A 12,352-nucleotide genomic window follows, 5' to 3' on the forward strand; every position below is an offset into this window, starting at 1 on the left:
CCCCGGGGGTCTGAGCCCTGCGTGGAGGTCCGAGTGCTGCCCTGGGATCAGAGCCTTGCGTGGGGGTCCGAGTGCTACCCCCGGGGTCAGAACACTGTCGTGGGGGTCCGAGTGCTGCCCTGGGGTTGAGCCCTGCGTGGCGGCCGGGTGCTGCCCTGGGGTTTGGGCCATGCATGGGAGTCCTAGTGCTGGCCTGAGGGTCCTCTGCCATTGAGTCCGAGTGCTGTCTCGGAGATCAGAGCTCTGCGTGGGGGTCCGAGTGCTGCCCCAGGGGTCCCCTGCATGTGGGGTTCCAGCTGCTGCCCCTGGGTTCCCAAACTTTACCTTGGGGTTCCCCTGCATGTGGCTGCGAGTGCTTTGCCAGGCTTCCCTGCTGTGGGAGTCCGAGGGCTGTCCTGGGGTTCCCAAACCTTACCTTGGGTGTCCAAGTGCTCCCCCAGGGGTCGTGAATCCTGCATGGGGGTCCGAGTGCTGCCCTGGGGTCAGAGCCCTGCGTGGAGTTCCGAGTGCTGTCCCGGGGGTCTCGAACCCTGCGTGGGGTTCCCAGGGCTGCCCTGGGGTCCCATGCTGTGGGGGGTCTGAGTCCTGCCCCTGGGGCACAAAGTTGCCCTAATGAGTGCTCCTGGGGTCCCAAACTTTACTTTGGGGGTCCGAGTGCTGTCCCGGGGGTCTCGAATCCTGCGTGGGGTCCGAGTGCTGCCCCAGGGTCCTGAACCCTGGGTGGGGGTCTGGGGGCTGTCCCAGGGGTCTCGAACTTTACCTGAGGGCAGAGTGCTGCCCTGCAGGTCCCTCCAGGGGATCCCATATACCGCCTTGGGGCTGCGAGTGCGGCCCTGGGGATCCCAGCCACTTCCTTGGGGGCATCGGAGCTGTTCGAGGGGTTCTGAAGTCTGCAGTAGGATCTGGAGCCTGGCCGGGGAGGGGGGTCCTGAACACGGCGTGGAGGTTCCAGATTGAGTCGGAGGTGGGGTGGGGGTCGTGAAGTCTGTGTCGGTCGTCCAGGTGTGGCACGGGGGTTCAGGTTCTGGGGTTCGAACCGGCCGTGGGGGGCCTGAACTCTGCCTTGGAGATTCTGCTCCGGCCCCTGGGGTTCCAGAGTCTGTGTTGATAGCCCGGGGTGTGGGCCAGGGGCTCCAGACCCTGGCTTGTGGGGGAGGGGGCCAGGGGAGCACCAGGAGTCCTGAACCCTGCTGGGGGGGTCCTGCCCATCCCTGGGGGTCTGGAAGCCGGCCTTGGGGGTCGTAGGCAGGACCTAGGAGTCTGGAAGTTTGTCTGTCAGGACTGAGTTGGTCAGTGCTTGAGGGTTAGGGTCTCCGAGTGTGCCTTGGGCGTGGGATGCTGACTTTGGGCATTCCCGGTGCTGCCTCGGGCCCGACTGGCCTGGGCGGATTCTGAAAGCTGTGATGGTCGCCCGCGGGTGGCCCTGGGGGTCCCAGAAGTGCTTGGGAATCAGCCTCTGCGGTGAGTGTGATGTGGGGCAGGGTTGCACCGTCCCAGGGTCCAGCCGAGGGTGACGGGTGGGCTGGTTCCACAGGGGCTCCCATCCTGTTCAGACGGGGATCCGTTCCGTAACCAGGAAACACCCCAAGCAGCACGGGGTTGCACGCTGTCAGGAGGGGTTCTCATTCCTCCGGAACGTGGAAATGGTCCTCTTCGAGCGTGTGGGGAGTCTGTGGCGTCTGAGGTTTGGGGAGATGACGGCAGAGGTCCTGGTTCCGACCCCGGCAGGGCGGGAGAGGACGACGGTGGAGTGCAGCCTGGACGAGCCCGTGCGTGGCGATGTGGGGGTGTGGGATTGGAAGCAGCGTCGGAGGTGGCCGGGGATGGCCGAGATCACGGGAGCAGAATGAAATGCCGACGCGGGTCCTCGGTCTGCGAGAGGACGGGCGACGCAGACTGTGGACTCGGGGTTGTTGGTGACGCCCCGGGCGGGCCCTGGCTCCTGGAGGCCGTCTCCCGGGGCCTGGGTTCAAAGTTGCCCTGGTGAGTGCACGAGTGTGTGGCTCCTGGGCGGCGTGTGTGGCTCTCGTTCCGTCCCCGCCCCGCTCCTCCGTCCCACGGCTCCAGACCGCCAGGCACGGGGAATGTGGATGAGGAGTCCACGGAAATGCCGGGGTCTTCTGTCCCCGCAGCCTGTCTCTGGGTCTGAGATGCTGGGGGGCGCCCGTGTGCAGGGGGAGGCGCAGGACCTCACGCGGCCGCCCGGCGTGGTCCTTCTGCGCCACCTGGTGTCGGACGTGGGCAGGTCCGCTCCTGCAAGCCCCGTCCTCTGGAGGAGAGCAGCTGCCCAGCGCACGTTTGCAGGGCTGTGTGGTGCTCTCGGCGGCACCGGGCCCTCCCCGCCCTCCTCCGCTTGCCGTCCTGCCGGATCCCGCACCGCTCGCCGCCCCGTGGAGCCTGCCTTCCCGGCGGTTCCTAGGGGTGTGTGGGGGAGGGACGCGGCGAGGATTAACGCCCGATAATGAGGTAACGCATGTTCTTCACGGCTTCTCTGTGCTCGGTGTGTCTTACGGCTGCGGATGGGGTGCGGGGTTTCTTCCCGGGTGAGCGGGGCGTCCTCCCTCCCCTTCCCCCAGAAGCAGAGCTCTCCGGAGACAGTCCCCCGCGTCTCCTGTGTGTTCTGCCCAGCGCAGAAATGGTGCCAGGCCCAGGGAAGGACGGGGAGGGGTCCGGGGGCACAGGAGCCCTGCACGGGGCGCGGGCGGGGAGGGAGCCCTCGTGTTTTCTCTGGGCTCGGGGAGTCTTTCACCGTCGGCCCTGTGAGGTGTCCGTGGTGCGTACGATGCGTCGTGGATGGCGTGGGAGGCGCATCCTGACGTGAGACACCCCGAGCCGCGCACACTGACTTAGAGTCAGGGAGAGCCGGGGGTATAGGACGGTCCCCGGCAGAAACGGACCCTTTGAAGCTCGTGCCTTCCGTGAGCGGAGCCACTCCCCGTCCCCCGGCATTGTCTGGGGCTCGTTGCCGCCTTCCCTCTGCCGGCCACTGTCCCTACATGTTGCGTGGTGCACGTCGTGCCTGCCGTCCCCGCGTTTGGAAGCATGTGGACCCCGGAGAGGGATCGGGGCGTCAGGGTGGCTTGGAGACCCCCAGCTTCCCGCCGCAATCTGACTTGTCTTGTGTCTCAGCGGAAGGTCTGGCCGAGCGGGGGCGAAGGCCGTGTCAGGCGGTGGTGGCAGCGGCCGGGACCGCGTGTCGGTAAGTGCTCCTGCTCGGGGAGCTCCCGCAGCGTCGTGCATGGTGGGGGCTTGGGCCACAGGTGTGTGCCCCACTCCGAGGGAAAAGCAGGGCTGTCTTGGGGACGAGACGGTGCAGACACGAACACGGAAGGAGGTGAGAGTCCCTGCCCATCTGACCATCGGCGGTCCGGGGGAAGACCCAGCTGTACGTCTGTCCAGTCTTCTGGTTTTAGGTCATGTCCCCACCCCTCCGGATTTCGGAGAGACAGGCATGAACAGCAGCCGCGACGCTCCTCTGGGGGTCCACGGGCTCTGCGCGGCCACCGAATTTGTGAGAGCTTGCGCGTCCGTGCTGGAGCCCACGGGGGGGCCGTCGCCGAGCCTGCAGCCCCCTGGGCTTCGAGGTCCCGTGGCCGTAGGGGTGGTGAGCGTCCGGGATGATGCGGGGCGGGGGTCTGCAGCTTCGCCCAGAGCTGTGTCCCCAGGGCGAGTCGGTAGGGATGCCTCTTTGCTGCTCCCAGGCCCATTGTCCCTTGATCTGCTGTGTCCCCCTCCACGGGGACATTGAGCCACATGGACACTGTGCGATCGTCCCTACGGTCGGGGAGATGACTGCAGCTGCCGTCCCCCGAGATCCCGGAGGCCTTGGTCATCCCTCGTGGCGTGTCCCCACGGCCCCCACCCACCCCGATCTGCGCTGTGCCTGGACGGGACGTTGTGTGCCGCTGTGAGGTTTGTGTGCCCGTGCCTTCTACACGATGGCGTCGCACCGTTCATCCCATTCTTGGGTGGGGATCCGTGCGCTCGGCGTAGCTATTTTCGCATTCAGCCACGTAGGAAAGTCTCCGTCGTTCGTTCCTGGGATTACGGAGCAGCCGTCCCAGCTGGGATTGACCCCGGTGTGTCCGTCTGCCGTGGATGGCACCTTGGGGTTGTTTGTAGGGTTGGGTGTCCCTGACGGAGCAGCCAGGAACACCCGTGCGCAGAGCTCCGTGCGGAAACTTGCCTTTGTTCCTCTCGGGCCACTGCAGCGGCCAGCACGCGCGGGTGTGACATTGCGGGACACGGCCACGCAGCCTTCCCCCGCGGTCACCGCCCCGCGTGGTGGGGGCATGCGGCAGAGTCCCACGTGCCCCCGGCAGCCGGCAGCACGTTGGATCTGAGCTGATCTCACGGTGCTGGTTTCCGCCTGCGCCTCCCTCAGGCCGGTGACCTGAGCCCCTTCCCAGGGGCGCCCTGTCCCCTGGGCAGACGGTCCCATTGCTCATGTTTTCTGGGGAGGAGTCCTTGCACTCTTTCGTGGGTCGTGTTTATTGGCTTGTTTGTTTTCTTGTTGAGTTTCGAGAGTTCTTTGTAAAACGTTGGGAAAGGTCCTTTAATAGATGACGTTCCTGACGAGTATTTTCTACCACACAGCGCCGTGTCTCTTCGTTCTGGTTTTCTTAAAAAGATTTCATTAATTTATTTGGGACAGAGAGAGCGCCCGAGAATAAGCAGGGGGAGGGGCAAAGGGAGAGGGAGAAGCGGACAGCCTGACGCGGGGCTCGATCCCAGGACCCTGGCGTCGTGACCTGAGCCGAAGGCAGATGCTTAACCCGCTGAGCCAGCGAGGGTTCCTTCATTCTGTTAATAGCGTCATTTATTTGTATTTTTTACTTCTCATTGTTACTATTTTTTATTCCTTTAAAGATTTTGTTTATTTGACAGAGAGACACAGCGAGAAAAGGAACAGAAGCGGTGGAGTGGGAGAGGGAGAAGCAGGCTCCCCACGGAGCAGAGAGCCCGATGCGGGGCTCGATCCCAAGACCCTGAGATCATGACCTGAGCCGAAGGCAGAGGCTTTAACCCACTGAGCCACCCAGGCGCCCCTGAGGTTCTTTATATATTTTTGGATGTATGTCCTTTATTAGATATGTTATTTGAAAAGTATTTTTTTTAAGATTTTATTTATTTATTTGACAGACAGAGATCACAAGCAGGCAGAGAGGCAGGCAGAGAGAGAGGAGGAAGCAGGCTCCCCACTGAGCAGAGAGCCCGATGTGGGGCTCGATCCCAGGACCCTGGGATCACAACCTGAGCTGAAGGCAGAGGCTTTAACCCACTGAGCCACCCAGGCGCCCCTGCTCAGTACTGTTTTTGAGCACGTTATAGTCTATCGCTCAGGTTTGTTTTTATTTTATTTCTCTCTCTTCTTTTTTAAAGATTTTGTTTATTTGACAGACACACAGCGAGAGAGGGAGCACAAGCAGGGGGAGCAGGACAGGGACAGGCAGGCGTCCTGCCGATAAGGGAGCCCGACGCGGGGCTCCATCCCAGGACCCCGGGATCTTGACCCGAGCTGAAGGCAGACGCTTAGCAAGACGGAGCCACGCAGGCGCCTGTTTTGCAATTGTCCAAAAATGCAGCTGGACCGTAGTTATGTGGTGCTGCTTCTGGCCTCTGTCCCGTTCCCCTGATCTGTGGGACCGTGCTTTTGCCAGGAGTCCAGTCTCCGTTACTGTAGCTTTGGACGCAGGTTTGAAGTTCGATCGTGTGGACGCTGCAGCTTCGTGTCTTTGAAAACGGAATCGACTGTCCTCGTTCAGTTCCTTCCCACAAATTTTAGGGTCAGCTTGCTCATCCTAGAAAGGCGCGTGCCGAGGTGTTCGTCGGGATCTTGCTGACTCTGTAGGTAACGCTGGGCTGTGTTCACGTTTTACTGCTCGGACATGATCCTGTCCACGAACATGGGACGTCTCCCACCGACCTGTGTCGTCTTTCATTCTTCCCGCCGCGTGTGGTATGTTTCGTCAGCTGCGTCTTTCACCGTCTGGGTTCAGTCCGTCCCTCCGTATTTTACTGTACGTGATGCCACAGTCAGTGGACCCGTTTTGTCCTGGCCTTTCCAGCTTGCTCACGACGGTGGGTAGGCACACCGCTGATTCCGGCGCGTTGACGTGGTCTCCGACACTTTACGTGCGCTGGTCCCCCCAGTCTGTGTGTGCGTCTGCGTGTGTGTGCGTCTGCGTGTGTGTGCGTCTGTGTGTGTGTGCGCGCGTGCGCGGCGAGAATTGTTAGGATTTCTACATGAAAACTATAGCATCTGCAAAGTAATGCGACTCTCCCCATTCCAATTGGGACGTTTTTCTCTCTTCCCGTCTTCCTGTGTCGGCCTGGCCCGTTTCCCTGCCTCTCAGTTGCCGGCTGCGTGCCGTAGAAGTGCACGAGTGAACGTGCTTGCCTTGTTGGGCCTCTTGGAGAAACGCCTTTCCGCCGCTCACCCTGGGCACGATTCTCACGGTGGGCTCTTCATCGACGGCTTCGGTTGCACGGACGGCACCTCCTCTTCTCAGGGGCTTCTTCGCGTGTGCGAACCACGAAAGCCCGTTGAATTCTGTCAGTGTTTCTGAATCAGTGCAGTTGATCGTGGGATGTTTTTCCTTAATTCTGTTGATGTGGTGCCTTCCGCGGACCGGTTTTTGTGTGTGGAACCGACCTTCCGTCCAGAAGGAAGTCCTGCTCGGTCACGGCGTGCACTCTCCGCACGTGCTGCCGAGTTCCGTTGCTGGTGTTCCGTTGAGGGTTTTCGCTTCCGTGTCCATGAGGGATGCTGGTCTGTAGTTTCCTCGTAGGGTCTCTCTCTGGCTCTGGGACCAGGGAAATGCTGCCTTCCTGGGATGAGTTGGGAAGAGGTCCCTCCGCTTCAGTGTTTGGAAGAGTTTGAGAAGCATTGGGATGAGTTTGCCTTAAAATGGGGTCGACAAAGTGGTAGAATTGAAATGGCAGAATTCCTCCGTGGGCGCTTCATGTCCAGGGCTTCTCTTCTCAGGGGATTTTCACTCCTGGTTCAGTCTCCTCCTCGTTGCGGGTGTGTTCGGATTTCCTCTTGTGTCCGACGTCCTCTTGCCAGGGTTTGTGTTTCTGGAGAGTTGTCCGTTTCACAGCCGCTGTCCCGCTTCTTAGTCTGCCGTCGGCCGCGGGACTGTCTTCTAACCCCGTTTCTGTGGAATCTGTAGAAATGCCCCACTCTCGTTTCCCTTTTCCATAGTATGCGTCCTCACTCTTGTCCGTAGTCCATCTAAGCTAAAGTTTCCTTCATTCTGTTACGTTTCGGAAGAACCAACTCTGGGTTTCGTTGGCTTTCTCTGCTTTCTATTATCTGTTGTGTTGACCTCTGTTCTCTTTCTTTCTTACTCCCTTCCCTCTGCTAGCTTTGGGTTCAGTCTGTCCTTTTTCTTGTTCCTCGAGGTGTAAACTTGGTCTGGGATCTGTCTTGATTTTAGAGTCAGCACGTACAGCTGTGGATGTCCCATGAGCACTGCTTTCCCAGTGTCCCATGACTTTTACTTATGGTATGTTTTCATTCTCATTTGTCCCCAAGTATTTTTTAATTGCCCCTGTGATTTCTTGTCTGATCTACTAGTTCTTTTTAAAAAACACTTTACTTATTTATTTACTTATTTGAGAGGGCGGGGGAGAGAGAGAGAAGGAGCAGGGGGAGGGACAGAGGAAAAGGATGAAACAAACTCCCCAGTAAGCAGGGAGCCCAACATGGCTTGATCCCACGACTCCGGGATCATGACCTGAGCCAAAGGCAGACACTTAACTGACTGAGCCACGCAGGTGCCCTAGATCCACTCATTCTTTCGTGGTATGTGTTTTAACTTCCACAGTTTTATGACTTTTCCAGTGTTTGGTCTGTTACTGATTTCTAACTTCACACTACTGTGGTCAGAGGAGATACTGTGAAATCTGTGAAGATGTTGTGGGCTCATGTGTGGTCTGTTCTGGGGTGTGTTCTGAGTGCTCACGAGTGGAAGACGTGTGCTGTTGCTGGCGGAGGGTTCCAGAACCGTGTCCTAGTTGGTTTGTGATGTCCTTTTTGTCCTCACGCGTCTTCTGTCTGGTTCTTTTGTCCTTTACAGAGAGTGGTGTATGGAAGTCCCCACTGTTCTAGCATGGTCCAAAGTCTCCCTTTCCTTCCATGAACATGGTATAGCTCAGTGTTTCTGAAGGTCTTATTTGATTTTTTTTTTTTTTTAGTTTTCAGTACACAGACCGTATACGTATTTTGTTAGATTGGTATCTTTTTCATTTCTGAGGAGCCATTGTGATCGGTACGGGTTTTGGGTTTTTTTTTACTGTCCATGTCCAGTTTTTCATCGCTTGTTTATAGAAATAGGATTGACGTTGTTACACGGACCTTGTATTCTGTGGCCTTGCTTATTAATTCACTTTTGAGTTTGAGGACATCTTTTGGTTTGGTACATCTTTTGGGATTTCCTATATAGCCAATGACGTCATTCTCAAACAGAGCTAATTTTATGCCTTCTCTCCCGACGTGATGACTTTCATTTTCTTGTCCTGTTTGTTCCACAGAGTAGCATTTCCAAGATATTGCGGGATAGTAGTCGTCAGCGCTGCCCGGTTCTGGGCCCCGTGGGGATGCAGGTGGGGGAGAAACATCCGCCCTAGGTAGCGAAGGAGACTCTGGCCCAGCGCTTCTTAGCGCCTCGGAGGTGCTGCTTGCCACACGGAGTGATTCATACCTGCGATCTCTACTTGTCTCGTTAGCACCCAAGAATGGGCTAAAATCCGAAATGATAAGAGGCATTTTCTGCGGCATCATGTAGGATAGGAAATAGGGATCAGTGTAGATATTTCAAGGTGAAGTAAAGAATAAACCAGTTCATGCTACGTCCCGGCGATAACAGGTACCAAAAGCCAAACTTCAGACTTTCTTACCTGAAATCGTTACAGCCTCACAAGAGTTTGCAACAACAGGACACGGTGAAGTGTTTCCTGTTCACGCCGATGCCTCACGTTAGTATCGCACTGTGCGTGTGTCCTCTTGCGTCTCTGTGTGTACGTATACATTTGCGATTTTGTCTTCCTGAAGAGGCGTGAGAGCGCGTTCCTGGGGCAAGGTCTTTAATGGCACACGTGTCCATGTGGGGCTCCTCCGGGCGGGACCAGGTGTGTGTTGCCGTGGCGTTCTCGGTGGCAGTGAGCCAGCCTGGCCTAGCATGTTCTCCGTTATGAAGACCGTGTCGTAGAGGCACACGGTGTAGGGGTGCAGGGGCACAGTGCCGCTTGGGCACTTGTCCTGCAGACCCTCCATGGCCCTCGAGGACTCAGTGTCAGCACGCCCTGGATGGGTCGCACTTTAGTGGACAGGGGAGCTTTGGGTCTGGGGAGGTGCGGCGCTGGTTCTCTCATGGCGTCCGTTGCTGTTCCTCCTGAAGTAGCCGCAGCCCATGAGGGAAGGTCACGCTGCTCCTGGCCGCGTGCGCATGAGTGATCAAGTTCCACTGTCTGCGTACGTGGCCCCAGGTTCTGCCAAGGCCCCCGGGTTTCACTGTCTCAGTGATTCTGGGTTCCGCCGTCTTTGCACATGACTCTGGGTTCTCTCGTGCCCCCTTGTCCGGCTGTGTGTACCTTTGATCCCTGGTTTTGGGCTACCCTCCTTGTGTCCCTCGAGGCTGTGGTGGTTTCAGTCCTGCTTCTGATGAGCGCCAGGGCACCACCTGCCACTAAGGACAGGGAGAGCTGGCTCACCTGTCCCAGGGGACTGAATTCCCCCAACCTTGCTGGTCACCGGCCTGAGCTCCCCATCTCCATTCTGGGCTCTGATGGGGGGGTGGGGGGTGATGGATACCGCATAGCCCTGAGACACAGCCCTTGGGATAGGCTTCACAATGGCTTTCTGTCCCCTGGACACTGGTGGTCCGTGGCCGTGGCTGCAGCACGTGGACTGGGTGTGTCAGGTGGGGGTGGGGACGTGGGCAGGGACACGGATGGGGACGCAGGTGCAGGGGAGGCTGGTGTGTGTGAGCGCTCGGCTGAGGACCTGGCGAGCCTCGGAAGGTCCTGCTGAGGTCTCTGTCCTGCAGCAGCAGTGGGTGTGGGGTGCCGTCCTCCTCGCCTCGGGCCCCTGGGGGTAACCGGCGTTTGGAGCAGTCGCTTGCTGGCCGTGCTGCCTTCGTCCTGTGCTGCCGGGGTCCCGTCGTTCATCTGGCCTCCGGGCGTCAGCGTTTCCTGGCTCTTCACATCCCACTTTCTGATTGTAGGTGCAGGAAGGACCCTCGGGGGGCCGGGATGCCGGGGGGAGTGGACCCCGACGACGAGGGCGGCGTCCGTGCCGGAGGCTCAGGAATCAGGCTGGCCAGTTCATCTCCGTGGTGACCGTCTTTGAGGTGATGGCCAGGAGGAGGCGCTCCGTCCTGGTACTGGCCACGGCGGGGAGGGCCGCACGGGCTGAGGGACTGTGACGTGCTTCTCCACATCAGGCCGGGCACTGGCCAGCTCGCACGCAGATCCTGGAGGCCTTCCTCCCTGCCCGGCCTGCCCGTCGAACCCCAAGTCTCCTGGGGCCCCACGGGACCATCAGGGCCCTTCCCTTCCCCATCCTTTGACACCGCGTCCCATCCCCGTCCTGAGACACAATGTCCCCTCCTATGTCCTGAGACACCACATCCCCTCTGCTGTCCTCAGACACCGCATCCACTCCTTTTCCTTTGACACCACGTCTCCTCCCCATTTTGAGACACCGGGTCCCCTCCTTTGTCCTCAGCCACAGCGTCCCCTCCCCTGTCCTTGAGGGCTTCGTCCTCATCCCCATCCACAGACACGGCGTCCCTTCCATTCTCAAATACTGTGTCGTCCCCCGCTCCCTCTCCCGGCCCAGAGACACCCCATCCCATCCCTGTCCTGAGACACGGTGTCCTCTGGCCCTTCCCCGTCTTAAGACACGGCGTCCCCTCCCCATCCACAGACACGGCGTCCACTTCCTTGTCATCAGGTTCAGTGTCCCCTCCCTGCGCCATGGCGTTGAGGCCTCCCGCCTGGGGTGGAAGGTCTGTCCCCCTGCTCTCCCTTCCGGGTGCCCCCCTTCCAGGTGGGAAGCCCAGCTCCCGCCCATTGTCTCAGGTGAGCAGGGGCGTCTTCTGGCTGGTGCAGGGGAGGCCCTGTGGAGCCCAGGTCTGTTGGATACGGAGGCCATGAAGACGTGGTGGCGGGGGGCACGCCCAGGTGTGCCGTGGGGTCTCCCGTGTGGCCCGTGTTCTCCTGAGGACATGGTGGGGGAGGGGCATGCCCAGGTGTGCCGTGGGGTCTCCTGTGTGGCCCCCGTTCCCATCAACCGTGTTGTACTGGACAGCGCCCCGTGTACCCGCCCAGGGCCACGTCCTTGCCCATCTCTTGGACACCGGGCTTCCGGGGCGGGGTGTAGCCCCGTCACGGCCTCCTTTGGTTTTAGGCGCAGGGAGCACCCTCAGGGGGCCAGGATGGCAGCGGACCCGGCACTCGCCGGCGAGGGCGGCCGCCACGGAAGCACCGCAGGAAGAAAGTGGCCGTCACCACAGAGGTGACCCTCTTTGAGATGGTCGCCCTGGGGAAGAACTCCGTGCAGGTACTGCCCACGGAGGGGGGCTGTGGCAGGGCGGGTGTGGCGGGCGGCAGACACGGGGCCTGCCTGTTGTGGCTTCTCCATGGCCACATGGAGGCCAGAGGCCGGGTGTCCCGGCAGAGTCACGGCTGTACCCACCACGGCCTTGTGCTGCCCCACCGTCCAGGTGTCATGTCTGCCCATTGCACGTGCGTGCCCGTCACACGTGTGATCAGACAGGCATGTACGCACACATGTGCTCACCGTTGCCTGTCCCACACCTGATCACACACACATGCTCACCGCTGCGCGTCACGCACTCCTAATCGCACACACACGTGCTCACGGCTGCCCGTCCCATGCACCTGATCACACATGCGCTCACCGCTGCCCCCCACACACCTGATCACACACACACGTGCTCACCGCTGCCCGTCCTGCACACCTGATCACACACACGCTCACCGCTGCCCCCCACACACCTGATCACACACACACGTGCTCACCGCTGCCCGTCCTGCACACCTGATCACACACACGCTCACCGCTGCCCCCCACACACCTGATCACACACACACGTGCTCACCGCTCACCGCTGCCCATCACGCACACCTGATCGCACACACACGTGCTCACCGCTGCCCGCCCCACACACCTGATCGCACATGTGCTCACCGCTGCCCATCACGCACACCTGATCGCACACACGTGTACAGAAACGAGTGCTGACTGATACTCCTCACACGCACTTCATGACACCATACACACGGGCTCGCGGCCCGTCACACACACCTCATCACACACATA

At 59.8% G+C, this 12,352-nt stretch overlaps 1 protein-coding gene across 4 annotated transcripts in view; it reads left to right on the forward strand.

Moving 5' to 3' along the window:
- The first annotated feature begins 981 nt into the window (after positions 1–981).
- The window catches only part of LOC123934921 (cohesin subunit SA-2-like), a 55,054-nt gene continuing 43,683 nt past the window's right edge, over positions 982–12,352 (forward strand). The window contains exons 1-5 of one of the 4 annotated variants that reach the window (XM_045995154.1): positions 982–1,983; positions 2,133–2,466; positions 3,130–3,199; positions 10,230–10,355; positions 11,417–11,569. In XM_045995154.1, the coding sequence (XP_045851110.1) occupies positions 2,462–2,466; positions 3,130–3,199; positions 10,230–10,355; positions 11,417–11,569 (354 nt within the window). In that variant the 5' untranslated portion in view covers positions 982–1,983; positions 2,133–2,461. Of the gene's footprint in view, positions 1,984–2,132; positions 2,467–3,129; positions 3,200–10,229; positions 10,356–11,416; positions 11,570–12,352 lie in introns of those variants that run through there. The other 3 variants (XR_006816846.1, XM_045995152.1, XM_045995153.1) reach the window with 3 other exon arrangements.

This window comes from Meles meles, chromosome X (assembly GCF_922984935.1).
Source record: "Meles meles chromosome X, mMelMel3.1 paternal haplotype, whole genome shotgun sequence".
NCBI lineage: Eukaryota > Metazoa > Chordata > Mammalia > Carnivora > Mustelidae > Meles > Meles meles.